The 13,734-nt window shown below is 40.2% G+C and overlaps 1 protein-coding gene across 2 annotated transcripts in view; it reads left to right on the plus strand.

The window, feature by feature from the left end:
* Positions 1-13,734, plus strand: part of AATF (apoptosis antagonizing transcription factor) — a 162,571-nt gene that overhangs the window by 120,436 nt on the left and 28,401 nt on the right. The window contains exon 11 of one of the 2 annotated variants that reach the window (XM_073666701.1): positions 7,353-7,424. The exons of the other annotated variant lie outside the window; for it this stretch is intronic. Within the exon in view, the coding sequence (XP_073522802.1) occupies positions 7,353-7,424 (72 nt within the window). The remainder of the gene's footprint in view (positions 1-7,352; positions 7,425-13,734) is intronic. 2 annotated transcript variants of the gene reach the window in all.

The raw sequence follows: 13,734 nt of genomic DNA on the forward strand, positions 1-13,734 counted from the left end.
GAGGAAACTCGGATTTTATATGTTTTAGACCCACTGTGGGCCCATTGAAGACAGACCCTTATAACCGGAAAGCCCCTTTAGGAAAATCCCTGGAGAAAATTTGGGGTTAGAGTTTCTACATTCTCTTTTATGGATAAATAAAGGACCAACTAGCTATATTTAAACATGTGAAAATATATTTCTTTATTAATTACTCAGAAAATGCATACAGCACTGTGCAAAAGTTTTAGGCAGATGTGGGAAAAATGCTGCAAAGAAAGAATGTTTTCAAAAATAGAGATGTTAATGGTTTATTTTTTTTTTCAATTAACAAAATTCAAAGTTAGTGATCAAAAGAGAAATCTAAACAAAATCAATATTTAGTGTGACCACTCTTTGCCTTCAAAACAGCATCAATTCTTCTGTGCACTTTCACAAAGATTTTAAAGGAACTTGGCAGGAAGATTGTTCCAAACATCTTGGAGAACTGGCCACTGATCTTCTGTGGATGTAGGATTGCATAGATCCTTCTGTCTCGTCACTTAATCCCAGACAGACTTGTTGATGTGGAGATCAGGGCTCTATGGGGGGCCATATCATCACTTCCAGGACTAACTGTTCTTTACACTAAATATAGTCCTTAATGACTTTGGTTGTATGTTTGAGGTCGTTCATTCACCTCCCTGACAGGGTTGCATAACGAATAAGTATCTGCCTGTATTCCATGAATTGAGGGCGTCATTAATGCAGACCAAATCTTAAACCCCATGTCTAAAATGACAGTAAATCAGTTTATTTAATAGCTTATGTTTTTCCAGGTAGAAGAAAAATTGTATTAGTATCTTGTAATTGGCATTTTTAAAACAAATATCAGCATAAGTCTAAAGATGTAAATGAGTCTGTTCATAGACTGAATGAGCAGTTGGACTTGGGTGATAAAACCATCGGCCCCCAAGAGAGTTGTCAGTTAAAACAATGAAAATTATTGTAAAACTCCTTCAAGATACATTTTCTATCATGGTAGTTCCCAGTCAATTGTGTGTAAAATATATTGAACGTGACACTGTGGTGAACCACAAACTTGCATTGGTCAAGGAGATGATACTGCAACTTCTGTCTGATTCTGCTCTAATAAAATAAAGATGGCTGCCTGAAGAAAACTATCCCACTCATTAACTCTTTAAAGACCAGGGAATTTTTTAAAATTTTTGCTCCTTTGTTTTTTACCTTGCCTTTTCTCAAGCACCATAGCACATTTATTTTTCTGTCGACATTACCCACGAGGGCTTGTTTTCTGCGGGACAAGCTGTAGTTTTGAATGACACCATTCATTTTACCACACGATGTACTGAAAAACTGAAAATTAATTTGAAGTGGGATGAAATGATGGAAAAAATTTAATTCCGCCATTTTTTTTTCCTGAGTTTTGTTTTTACAGCGTTCATTATACTGTAAATGACCTGGAAACTTGATTGTCCAGGTCAGTGTGATTACAGTGATACTAGACCTTTTTCTGTGTAAAGCCCCCGTCTCACATAGCGAGATCGCTGCTGTGTCACGGTTTTGGTGACGCAACAGCGACCTCACCAGCGATGTCACTATGTGTGACACTTTGCAGCGATCAGGCCCCTGCTGTGAGGTCGCTGATCGCTGCAAAGTGTCCTGGACCATTTTTTGGTGTGTGACCAGCGGGAGCAGCGATAAGGCTGGTAACCATGATAAACAGCGGGTTACTAGGGGCACACGTGCCCCTAGTAACCCGTTGTTTATCATGGTTACGAGCCTGCTAAAGTGAGCGGTAACCTCCCGCTCACTGTAGCAGAGTGGTAACCATGATAAACAACTGGTTACTAGGTGCGCGTGTGCCCCTAGTAACCCGATGTTTACCATGGTTACCAGCCTTCTCCTGCTTCAGCAGCAGGCTGGTAACCAGGAGCAGGACATCGTGGAAAGATTCTTTCCACGATGTCGCTGCTCCCCTGATCATTGGTGAGCCTGCCTGTTTGACAGCTCACCAGCGACCACATAGCGACGCAGCAACGATCCCTGACAGGTCGTATCGTTGTCGGGATCGTTGCAGCGTCGCGAAGTGTGACGGGGCCTTAAGTGATGGAAAAAGAAACAAGAGTATTGTAAAAAAAAAAATGTTTTGCTTTGGTCACCATTTTCTAAGACCCGTAACATTTTTCAATTTCTGTTGATGGGGCAGAGTGAGGGCTTGTTTTCTGCACGGAGAGTGGAAATCATAGATGCAGCTAATCACTGAGCTCCATAGCTCGAGCTTTCTACATCGGCAGGATGCAGAGCTCAGTGGTTTGCTACAACTGTGATTCTTGCTGTCGACGTGACATCACCACGTCAGCCAAAACAGAGACCAGAGCAGCAGCGGAGAGCCTGCACTGGAGTCGGAGATGAGTGCCATCTGGGTTTATTTTGCATGCCTTTAAGTGTTTTGGATGCGCTTTGCTGAAAATGTAGAACCTCTTTTAAACTTGACACTGTGGTGACCTTAGTTGAGCAAGGTTGTTCTAGTGATTGATCCTCTTTAGACATTGGGAGCAATTCATCAAGACTGGCAATTCTCTTGCTGGTCTTGATCAGTGGGCGTGTAACACTAGTGGGTGTCCACCCACTGTGCTACTGGAGGGGCATGACTAAGCGACTACCTGGTTTTCACTAGGGCCTCTGGTGGTGAGGTTAGGCTTAGCTGCAGATAGTCGCCAGGTACCACTCCATGGCAGTCCCCGGGTCTGTAGCAGCTAACCGGAGGGTCAGAGGCATGGGTGCTTGGTACAGAAGGGCAAAGACTAAATGTGGTCAGACGGTCGAGGTCTGACCACATGATCAGTAGAAGTAGCCGAGGTCAGAAGTGGAGCGGTCAGGCAGGACGGTAGAACTAGCTGGGTCGGCAACAGGAAGCGGAATAGAGAAGAAGGCATACACATGAACAAACTGGGTAGGGACCAAACGTTCGGGCAAGGGGTGGTGGAAGGAGCTGTCTTAATATAGATCCTGCTTGCATGGGATAGGCCGGCGAGCCAGATCTCTGCAGGACACAGCAGGGTTAAATTCCTGCAAAGACCTGCCACGCATTCCTAAGGCCAGATGGAAACACCATGCTTTAGTAACAGTGCAAAGGAGTGCAGCAGGAAACGAACCTTAGTGAACTGACCTGATGAGAGGAGACGCAGAGCGGTGACCGTGCTGAGTTGGGCGGCACTGAGGAGGCACACAGGTTACCGGTGTGACAGGGCGTTTTGGAGCATTTTGATTCATTAAAAGGCTAATGCTTCTTAATGAATTAGGTGAGGCGTGTAGTGGCGTGTACCATTGTGTGCCTCGCCACAAAAATTATTCCAGCCAGTGCTGGAGTAAGATCTGTGAAATAACGAACACCGCCACTCGTCATGAATTTGACAAGCGGGGGTCATCACGCCCCAGTTCCACCCACTTTGACGGAGCTAGGGCGAGGATGGCGTGAACATGTTGAAAGTCATAATTTGCTGCACAATCTTGTGTTTGCGCAAAAAATGTGACTTTCAAAGCCTTTTTTTGCCAGAAATCTGGTGAAAAAGCTTTGATGAATCTCCCCCATTGTGATTAATATATTTGCTGCAAAATAGAAAGAAAACAGCTAGGTGACATTGTGTACCAGAAGTACTGATCCGTTTTCCGACTTCTGTGATTTCTTGGGTCTATGTTAAGGTAAATAATGCAACAGCTCTGAAATAGAAAGCAAGTAAGACCTCCAGCAGCCTACATGAAGTGTACTAGATCTTCTCCTATTTCTGTCCTCTAAATTTCATGATAGTCATCCGAAGTCTATTATTATACGTCTTATTTTCTCAGTGAAATGCGTTATTAGGAAAATAGAAGTGGTAATTAATGAGACATTGTGGCAGTAAAATGTTTGAACACGTCTGGTACAATGTCCAGACAGCTTTCAAGTAGCACTAATCATGGAGATGTCTTTCTGATAAAAATGATGACAGGCAATGTCAAAGTCTCCACAGCTCATCCAAGCTGAGCCTCCTTCTTAGGGTTTAGTCTGCATAAGGGTGATTTTTACTGTTATGTTGGCAGCTACCATCACTAATAAATTTTTTTAGACATTGCCGCACTCCTCTTGAACTCTATGCAGTGCCACAGTGATGCCACTACATGTTTCTGTATGCAACTTTAACACAGAGTTGATGCATGGTGGCCTCCTATAATCCAGCCATAAATCAGAGACTGAGACCAGCAGAATATTTTCTACTAAACCGTTGCCATTTTATATCCATAGAACATATTTTTAGGCTATTTCATATATTCGCTGTAATAAAAAGCTTGAATATGTCCAGGATCATCCTTGGTTGCAAACACATCAGATGGAAAGTCATGCAAGTCAGTCTGGGTCAGTTGTGGCATAGTAATTTTTAAGATTGATGTTCTTGGATAATTTATTAAAAGAGGAAAGAGCTGCTTTGTTGGCCTGAGAAGCCTGTAATTATTGGCTATCAATATTCTTTTCTGTCACCATCACACATAATTGGATGTATTCATGATTCAGTCAAAAGCCGCTGACAACATCACACAACTGAGTCACACTCTCAAAGCCTTTGAAATAATGCCGACCATTTCAGTGTGTGCGACACGGGCTGTACTCGTTCACCGTGAGATCAAGGCCCTACCATGGCAATCTTATTACCCAGCTCCAGATAACAATTGAACAGTCTGGGCCAGATCATCAGTAGCAGGGAGATGAACAAAATGTTCAATTACAATTTGAGCGAAACATCCTTCCTCTGTGAAAAGTTTAAGCATGTTGTACTTTATAGCCAGAAAGATGCAAATAAAGGATTTAGAGAGAGAATGTCATGGATTCACAGATCTAATTCTGTGGCCTATATACATGAAATTGCATTATAGTGTTTAATTCTGTGCAAAATGAGAGAACCTACAGTCAGTGGTGTTTCTAAAACAACCAAAAAACTGAGATTTTATCACAGAATAACAAGCAAAGCTAAAGGCCCCCATACACATTAGAACAACATTGCCCGAATCCACCAATTTCGGAGGGATCATGCGGCCTTCCTCCGTCGCCTGTGTCGGGGGAGAGAAGTATCTAGCATGTATGATTTTGGCCTGCTGATCCTTTTAGTTCTCCCGGGGTTGTCATGAGAGATGGCTGTCTGACAAACGATTGGTTAGCTGCCAGCTATTTAATCCCGCAGGGGGCGGCTTAAATGTTTAAAAAAAAAATGCAACACATATTTGGTGAAAAATTTTCATCTCCTGACTATTGAGATATCTAGGAACCATTTCGAGGAAGATTAAGGTCTTATTCACACACATTTAAAAAAAAATGTTTGTAAATATTTCCATGAATTTTAAGCTTTTTCATAGCATTTTTTTTCAAGCCTAATAGGTGGCTTACATTCATACTTGCACTTTTTCAAATTCTTTTACAGAAGCCTAGGAGGGGGGAAAAGCAATTCCTTTTGTTTGCCGCCTTTATCTGAAAAATGACAGACCCGCATAGTTTGTAGCATGATCAGAATTTCTGCGTTGGCGGTCCTATTTTATAGATGCATCTTCAGATTCTTTCCCAAACACAATCTTTTTAAAGAGATCATAGTTTTAACATTTGATCAGAGCCAGAGTTTTTAGGCTGGACTAATCTTACAGTGCTGGATCCGAACACCTGGCAGCATTATCTTTCGGACAGGTTCCCTTTAAGACTCATAAATACTATGATGCCGGAAATCTTTTTATTTATAAATAATTGTATTTTACGATCAAAAAGTCACCTACCGTCTGATGCATTCATAAATGTGTGCTTTAGATCCAGAGAATTTACTGTACGGAGGTAACAAGGTCTGGTACCATGTGGGAATGCAATGTTCTTGGTGAACAGCAGCAAGCAAAGACTATTACGCTCCTGCATTGTGTTCCAGGTTGTTAATGCATTGCTGGATTATATCTACCAATACAAGGCCAATTATCAGTGTTCTGTGTGCAAAGGATCCAAATCCATCTTGGATACATGTTCTTGTTTATTTTAAAGCACCATTAATTCCAAGGCGCTGTTCATGTGCGGAGGGTTTCCATCCATAAAACACAAAGCAAGAACAGTAAACCTGAGACAACAGTCAGACTAGAGGGAGGGAGGACGCTACGTGCACATTGGGAAACCCCCAGCATCCATATTTCTATCAGTATATGGGTCGTCCTCCCCATAGACAGCTGGCTATTTTTATTCACTCATTAAAAACTACCTTTATTACATTTTTGTACCTTTTTAAAGATTTGTTCACACCTAGCATTTTTGTGGGATTTTTTGTGTACAATTCACAGTTTTACAGTAACAGTAAAATGAATGACCTTTCTAAACTCTCATTTACATGGCACATTTTATTTCCTTGCATTTTTTGACATACCAGCGGTGCATTTTTTAAACTGTTCAGGACGAGGCCATTTACCTCTGTTGCTGACCAGGTACGTTTTTGTTTTCCTTAGTACATGCGGTTTAAAGAGCTGTAAAAAAAAAAAAATTGTATAATGTATAAGTGATCAGATCAACATTTCTGTACATTATGTAAAAGCCCCCCAGACAAAGCATTCATTGTGAAACGTGCGTCTGGTGCGGTGGGCCCCTGGCTGTCTCCTCCACAGGTATATATCCTTGTTTCTTGTACTCCTTTTAGGCATAGATCTCCTTGCTGTTTAGTTTATTTGATCATCCCCACTGTACCATATATACTTATTAATAGCATTGATCGTTTTCTTATTCAGCTGGATGTCACTATACACCTCATATGATATATTTTGTGGCACTGTGAGGGATATACATGTAGATGTCCAGTGGTTCCCACCTTCAGCCTCACTGTTTGCTGCCACATTTCTATATATGTTCCAATAGGTTATTTATTGTTGGTGGTATATTTGATGTGTGACCAGACCCCAGTTATATTGATTGTGGTTTTAGGTGTGTCATTATGTAAAAGATGGAAAGCACTGGAGAGTTCAGTAACACCAGACATAAGACAAAAGAAAGCTTCAGGTCTAGGGAAGTCAAGAACTCTTCCAAGACGTTTGGTTGATTATTGTCAAAAGCCAAAAAGGCTATAAAAAAAAAACATACACATGCCTAAAACATTTGCACAGTGGTGTCTGTGTGTTTCAAGAAAGGGGGCTGTGAAATAATACAGTAAATCTGATCACCCAAACAGTTATTTTTCTGACATATTAAATGAGCTTTTTGCTCCAATCTTGTATGTATTGGTTTATAGACAGCGGACTAATATATTGTAAGCTTCTGTCCTGCACATAATACCATTATTTCCAATTCCTCCATGGTTTAACGCTGCTGCTTGTGTTGCTTTATACAGGTATCATGTTCATAGCAAGTTGGTGAGCTTCATGGCTCCTCTTGGCCACAGCTCAATGAATGATGAGGCCAGGTGAGTAATAGACTAATAATGCTTATCAAATGGCTCCATGACAGTGTGACATTGACTTGTTCTTCATTCTGGTGTCCTGTTTTTTCCTGATCAGTTCAGCATTTGTCACAACTGTCATAGCGGCACACTGTACACCAGCCTTGGCCTTCTTATCCAGATGGTATTGTTATAATGAATAGCATTGCGGAAACCCTGCAGCATCTCTGTTTACTTGTAACCTAAAACCATATAGAAATCTGACAAAATGAATTCTACATGAAAACTGATGGACGTTTTTATTCAATATGAGTTCATTTCATATGCAGGATAACGGTGTTCTGCTCCATGTTGCTGTAATAGAACCATTGAGTTTTTGCACGTTAGAAGAACATAGCCTGATCTGCATCTTATGTTCCTTCTGCAGATAGTAGGGTGCTTGCCAAAAACCAAATGAATCCGGGGATCTATCCTTCATGTCATTCATTCAAGTGGTGATGAGATCATGGCGAGGGGATGTTCTCTTGGCATCCAGACAATAAATTCCTGTTATGCAGCCTACCTGATTTTTGTTGCTGATGTATATTCCAATTTTTTAGCTCTTGTTGGTTTTTTATTTCAGAATTATTTTCTGCCAAAGTAAAAGGAAATCTGTTATCAGGTTTTTGCTATCTAATTGAGTGCAGCATAATGTAGAGACAGTGACCCTGATTTCAGTCACTGTCAGTGATCAAACAAAATCATTGAGATTATCACTAGGGGAATTAGTTGTTGCATACAATGTTGTCCTCTTGCTCTGTGTAACGCCTCCCCCACCACTGATTAGCATCTTTCTGCCTATGCACAGTGTGCACAGAAAGCTGCCAGTCAGTGGTGTGGGCAGGGTTATACAGAGCTTCGTATTCAGAGGACTGCCAGATCTGCAGCAGATAAAACGGTGATTTATCAAAATGACAGCAAGCAGCCCAGTAAATCATACATCACTAGAATCAGGATCTTTGTCCCTACATCATACTACTCTCATACATAGCAGAAACCTGGTGACAGATTCTCTTGAAATAAGCTGTAATTATATTCCTTTTTAGTTGAATACATATTTTCCTTTATTAAATCTCTGCCATTTATCCCCTTATATGAGCTAAAGCAGATTACAAAATTCCCCTTTGTTCACTTAACACGCACACCCCTGTCTGTTTACGTCAGTGTTTTTTTTAACTTCTATGAGTGCCCTTAGAAGTACGGAATTGCCACACTTGTGGTAACTGAATACTCATTTACTACCAGGTTACTTTGCTATCCCCTTCTGGAAGGTGGCCTACCTGTTTTCGGGATCTATATTTTGTTCGATCTGTCAGTAAGATGTTTTATTCCTGAGAAATTCATGGTTTTCTTAATATATAGCTGAGCTGTTAAGATCTATGGACAGGACACAGATCTGCCTGAGAATCTGCCTCCAGAGCTTATTTTAAATGAAAGGGGCAGTTACCAGTGTGAGACATGTAGACCAGGAGCGCAGACTGTCAGTCATTACATGTCTCACACTGGTAACGCCCTCTTTTATTTAAAATAATCTCTGCCGTATCCAGCCCATAGCCTGTAACAGCTCATTTACATATAAAAAAAAACATGGAGTTCTGTGGAATAAGACATCAGATCTCCGCTATCAAGGTATCATGTTATTCATCTTCCGATCACCTTCATGCACATATAGACGGCTTAGGAGGTTGGATCCTACTGACAGATTCCCTTTAAATAACAAATGCGCCTTTTGTAAATTTTGTGTGTGCATGTTTCACTTTTTCCCTTAGTGTTAGTTTTCATTACAATATCAGTGTAACCTGCAATAATTTAGACGAGGTTTCTCTGGCTGATGCTTAACCCTTATTTGTATGTAGAGGTAGAGTAGAGCATACCATCTGTACTTGTGCATTTCTGCTGCCTGTGGTTTACAGATATCATTTGATTTCCCACCATACAGCTCATTGACAATGTTTTATCTGTTGCTTCGTTGTTTTGGATGATTTTTGTTGTTTCCCATAAATGGGCCAATGCTTCATCCGGCGGTGTCGGCATAACTGAGCGTCAGCGTTCCACTGCAGTATGGAGAGTAACCTGCTGCTAATGATCCCTGTGCTTTATAGCTGCATGCAGCCGTCTCACTCACCCGGAAGCTACAATCATTATACCGGTAGGGCGACACCGCGACCACGAACGTGACCGCTCACAGAGGTATAGGAGATGGAAATGAAAAAGAGAAGAGCACAAGAGGACATTCACTGGGCAAACGTATTCTACAATCCTGTCCTTATTATAGGAACGTAAGGATGTACGTAGTCATTAAATAAAACAATCCCTCGTGCTATTATACCAAATGTTCTTCTGATATATTTATATATTACATGTACAAATAGGGGGCGTGTTGTCCTGTAAAGCAAGATCTCAGGCATTCAGTACCAAGAGCAAATGGGAAAATAGGAGTCCAGCGCAATCATTCGGTACTGGTACCTTCCATGGGGTGTTGACAGCAAAAAATAAAATGTTCTCCTCCAGTCTTATGAAAAAATAACAGAAATAAACACAATCCGTATAATTTTTATTAAAAACTAATGCAAAAGTCAAGATTAAAAACACACAAACTGGGCAACTGATCCTTAAAGAAGTTGGCCAACTCCAATCAAGAATCAGACTAATGGAATGATCAGAGGTTGTACATCAACACAAAGTATATCCTCTTATATGGTAACCTTTTATGAGAATGCAGCTCATCTTCTAGGTTATCAAAAGCCATGAATGTGAAGAAACAAAATACACGCAGTAAAGAGATACGAGAATAGACAGGAATACATAGGTCCCAGTATAGAAAATATAGATCTGAGTGCGGAGACTCGTGCCAAAAACCACTCAAGCAGTTCAAGGGTAAATGCTGGGAGGGGAGAGAGGGACCATGAGGTGGTGACCATCAGTTGCCAAACCATCTGCATTGCAGTATGAGAGCAGACCTTCTATATGGCTACATATATTAGGCATATTCTCAACAATGATGATGGCTTTCAGGTGCTTGGTCACTAAAAATTATGTGGCATCTATGTTAGGGAAAGAAAAGCTTTAGATCAGTTGTGCAAGTGCTTTTTCTTTCTCCTTGTCAAGACATAACTCTATTATACTGCAGTACGTCCTTAGCTCCGTCCATCAAGCCTCTACATCCCTAAATGATTCCAATTTCCAGAGTCCTGTACAAATGCTTATTGCAGCTGTCAGCATTATCCAAGTTAATTTCTCTCCAGCTCCTTTGTTGTAATGTATCTGGATTTATCCCAAGTTGTATTTTTGGACCAAGATCAATACTTAAGGGAACAGGAAGTTTTTTATGAAATACAGCACTTTAGTCCAGTATTAAAGTAATTTACAACCAGCGCCAGTCATGTGTAATTTTAACCCTTGTTTTATCGTAGTTCTCATAGATAATCAGTGTTTACAGCTGTATGCTACATGTTCACACTTCCTTTATCTTTTCTTTGTAGTTCTGTCTTTACATTACATAAATGAATATTAATTTCCATTGATATGTGGAAATTTCCCTTTACACATAAGGATTGCTTTGTATGTAGATTTTAACCTATTAACTAAGTGTGTACTCTTGAGTGCATGGTATTTCTAATGTACTGTAGGTAAGGGAAATTTATTATGATGGACAATTCTAGGTAAGATGACATAGTTTTAATTACTTGATGAAGAATTCTGTATCTTTGCAATTTTTGAGCTCTTTCACAAATGCACTTTGTTTAACCCTTGTAGTAATTGTCATTGATTTCAGGCATCTGTTCATGTTTTTTTTGTTTTTTTCCTTCAGAAAAAAGGATTTTTTGGTGGCATTTCAAAACATTTTGCATGTGCTATTTAATATTTTTTAGTCTATTTGGGATGCATGTGGTTAAAATTGCAGAAGAAAAGCTCCATAGCATGTTGTGGTGGTTGTTGTGGTGGTTGTTGTGGTGGTGGTGGTGGTGGTGGTGGTTGTGGTGGTGGTGGTGGTGCTTGTTGTGGTTGTTGTTGTGGTGGTTGTTTTCGTATTTTTTTTTTTTTTTTAAAAGACCAACCCAAAACATTAAATGGTTTTTCTATAGATCGAACAGTAGCATCAAGCTGTAGTGTCTTTCCTAATGTAGACTGAAGGGAAAAAATATGTACTTGGTGGTAGTACTGAAACTAATCCAGATTGAATTTTTTTTTGCATCTTTAGATTATAAATTAAAGCCAAGGTGGATGCAATATGCTCCTGTTACTACTTTTGATTTAAGAAAAAAAAATGGCTCCAAATGTGTCCAAGTGAACAAGGCAGTGGTTTTTGTGTTTTGGGAATTCTTGTACCTCATAGAATCGGTGATGGCCTAAATTCCAGTATATTTCTAGAAAGGCAAAAAATCGAATCTGTTAATTCTGTAAATCAGCAGGTATATTTTGGCGACATTCTACTTTTCTAGAATTAACAGGTTAAATTTGTGGAAGCGTCAAGCAGTGTTATCTTCTGAAGTCACGGGTTAGTCTGACAGGTAAGACAAGATTGCAAATATGCAACAATGATTTAATCGGTTAGAACAAGAGCAATATTTTAACTTGGGATACCTTTTAACAGCATCATTAAGGCCTCTCATTACTCTTTTATTAGAGGCTTGCTCTGTTTCTTATCTGATTACAGACTGAACATAACTCATGGCACTGATTTGATCTCTTGTTAAAGAGGATTATAGCTTTGCATTAACTCAGATTGACACGGTTTATAATTCGATTGTTGATACCCATCCTAACACTGTCACATGTTTGACCCCCTACACCTCCTCTCAGTTGAGCTATTGAAAAGGACAGCCATATATCATCATTAAAGATGGCATGCAACACTCGGGCTGGAGAGGTTTCTTCTGCTGGAATTACGGAGGGCACGAAATAAGACTGAGACTTGTTCTATTATAGGAAACTAAAAATATATAACTTTTCCCATCAAGGATATGCACATTCAGTAGAAATTGACCTGGAAGTGTTGATATCACTAAACTAGCTGGGAATCTATATAGCATAAAATTTAAAGGCATTTGTACATGATTATAATCTTAATTAAATATTCTCTCATTTGGAACTATTAAAGGCAATCTGTCTGCAGGTTGATGTAGGGAAAGATACTTGATGTAACCTACCACTAATTAGCAGATTTCTGCCGATTTATTGTGTACATAGAAAGCTGCCAATCATTGGTGTAGATGGACAGGGCTCAGTATTCAGAGAGCTGCTAGATCAGCAAAGAAACCAGTGATTTTCTCAAAGCTTCACTAAGTAGCCCAGTAAGTGACACATTGCAGTCACGGGGGTCTCCCAACTCTCCTGACAATCATCTGTTCTAAATTATAAGGATCTGGCCTGTCCTGCTTCAGTCTGCTGATCCTTGGGTTTTCTTCAAGAAAATCCGCCGCCAAAAAAGACTGATGGGCATCTCTCTCCTAGAGCACGTAGGAGCACTCCTCTTTATTGAGGAGTCATGAGAGGTAGCTTCCTGCCAAACTAAACCATTATTAACAACAAAGTTCCGCACTTGGAATCCTGAAAATTGTTACTGGTTATTAAACTCAATTCACATTGACACACCTACTCTTCTCAAATGGGACACAAGTCCCTAGAGAAAAGAAAACGAGTATTTAAACCTTAAAAAATCAATATTTTATTAAGACAGCATTAAAACATGGTAAAACAAATCACAGTGCTTCACATATAAGAACGGGCTTATGTATATATACACAACCACTGTTGCTATGAATATGGAGTTGCAAATTTGCAGTATACTACTCACAAATGCGACCGTATTGCTTGTTCAAAGATATAAGTGAAATTAAACATAGTAGTGCCAATAAAATTATCTATCTTTGTAAAGCCATGGTCGCTAGTGGAAGGAATGTTATAAAATATTGTGCAAAAAGATGCAGGAAAAAGCCCATAAGCATCAAAACATAGACAACAGTGGAAAAACCTAATTAGGTCACGCCAACAGGGAAATACTAAATGTAATTACCTGAATCTGTATATTGACGCTAGAGCCCGTCTGTCGCCCCGACGTACGTTTCAAATATCTTTCCTCAGGGAGCTAGAGTTGATATGTCGCGTGGTGGTATATATATGGGCGGGTGTCCCTCATGGATGAGCGTGTTGCCGTTTCCGGTTACCTTAGACCTTGAATGACGCATGCGCAGACTGTCACCCCCTTTAGAGCGGAACTTCCGTTTTCGGCCGGTGGAACGCAAGCCACAAGTTGCCAAGCGGCACTGGTGCGCTCGCGAGCACAGTGGCCGAG

Source organism: Phyllobates terribilis, unplaced genomic scaffold (genome assembly GCF_046119375.1).
Source record: "Phyllobates terribilis strain yellow unplaced genomic scaffold, ASM4611937v1 Scaffold_2__4_contigs__length_985480577, whole genome shotgun sequence".
NCBI classification, from domain to species: domain Eukaryota; kingdom Metazoa; phylum Chordata; class Amphibia; order Anura; family Dendrobatidae; genus Phyllobates; species Phyllobates terribilis.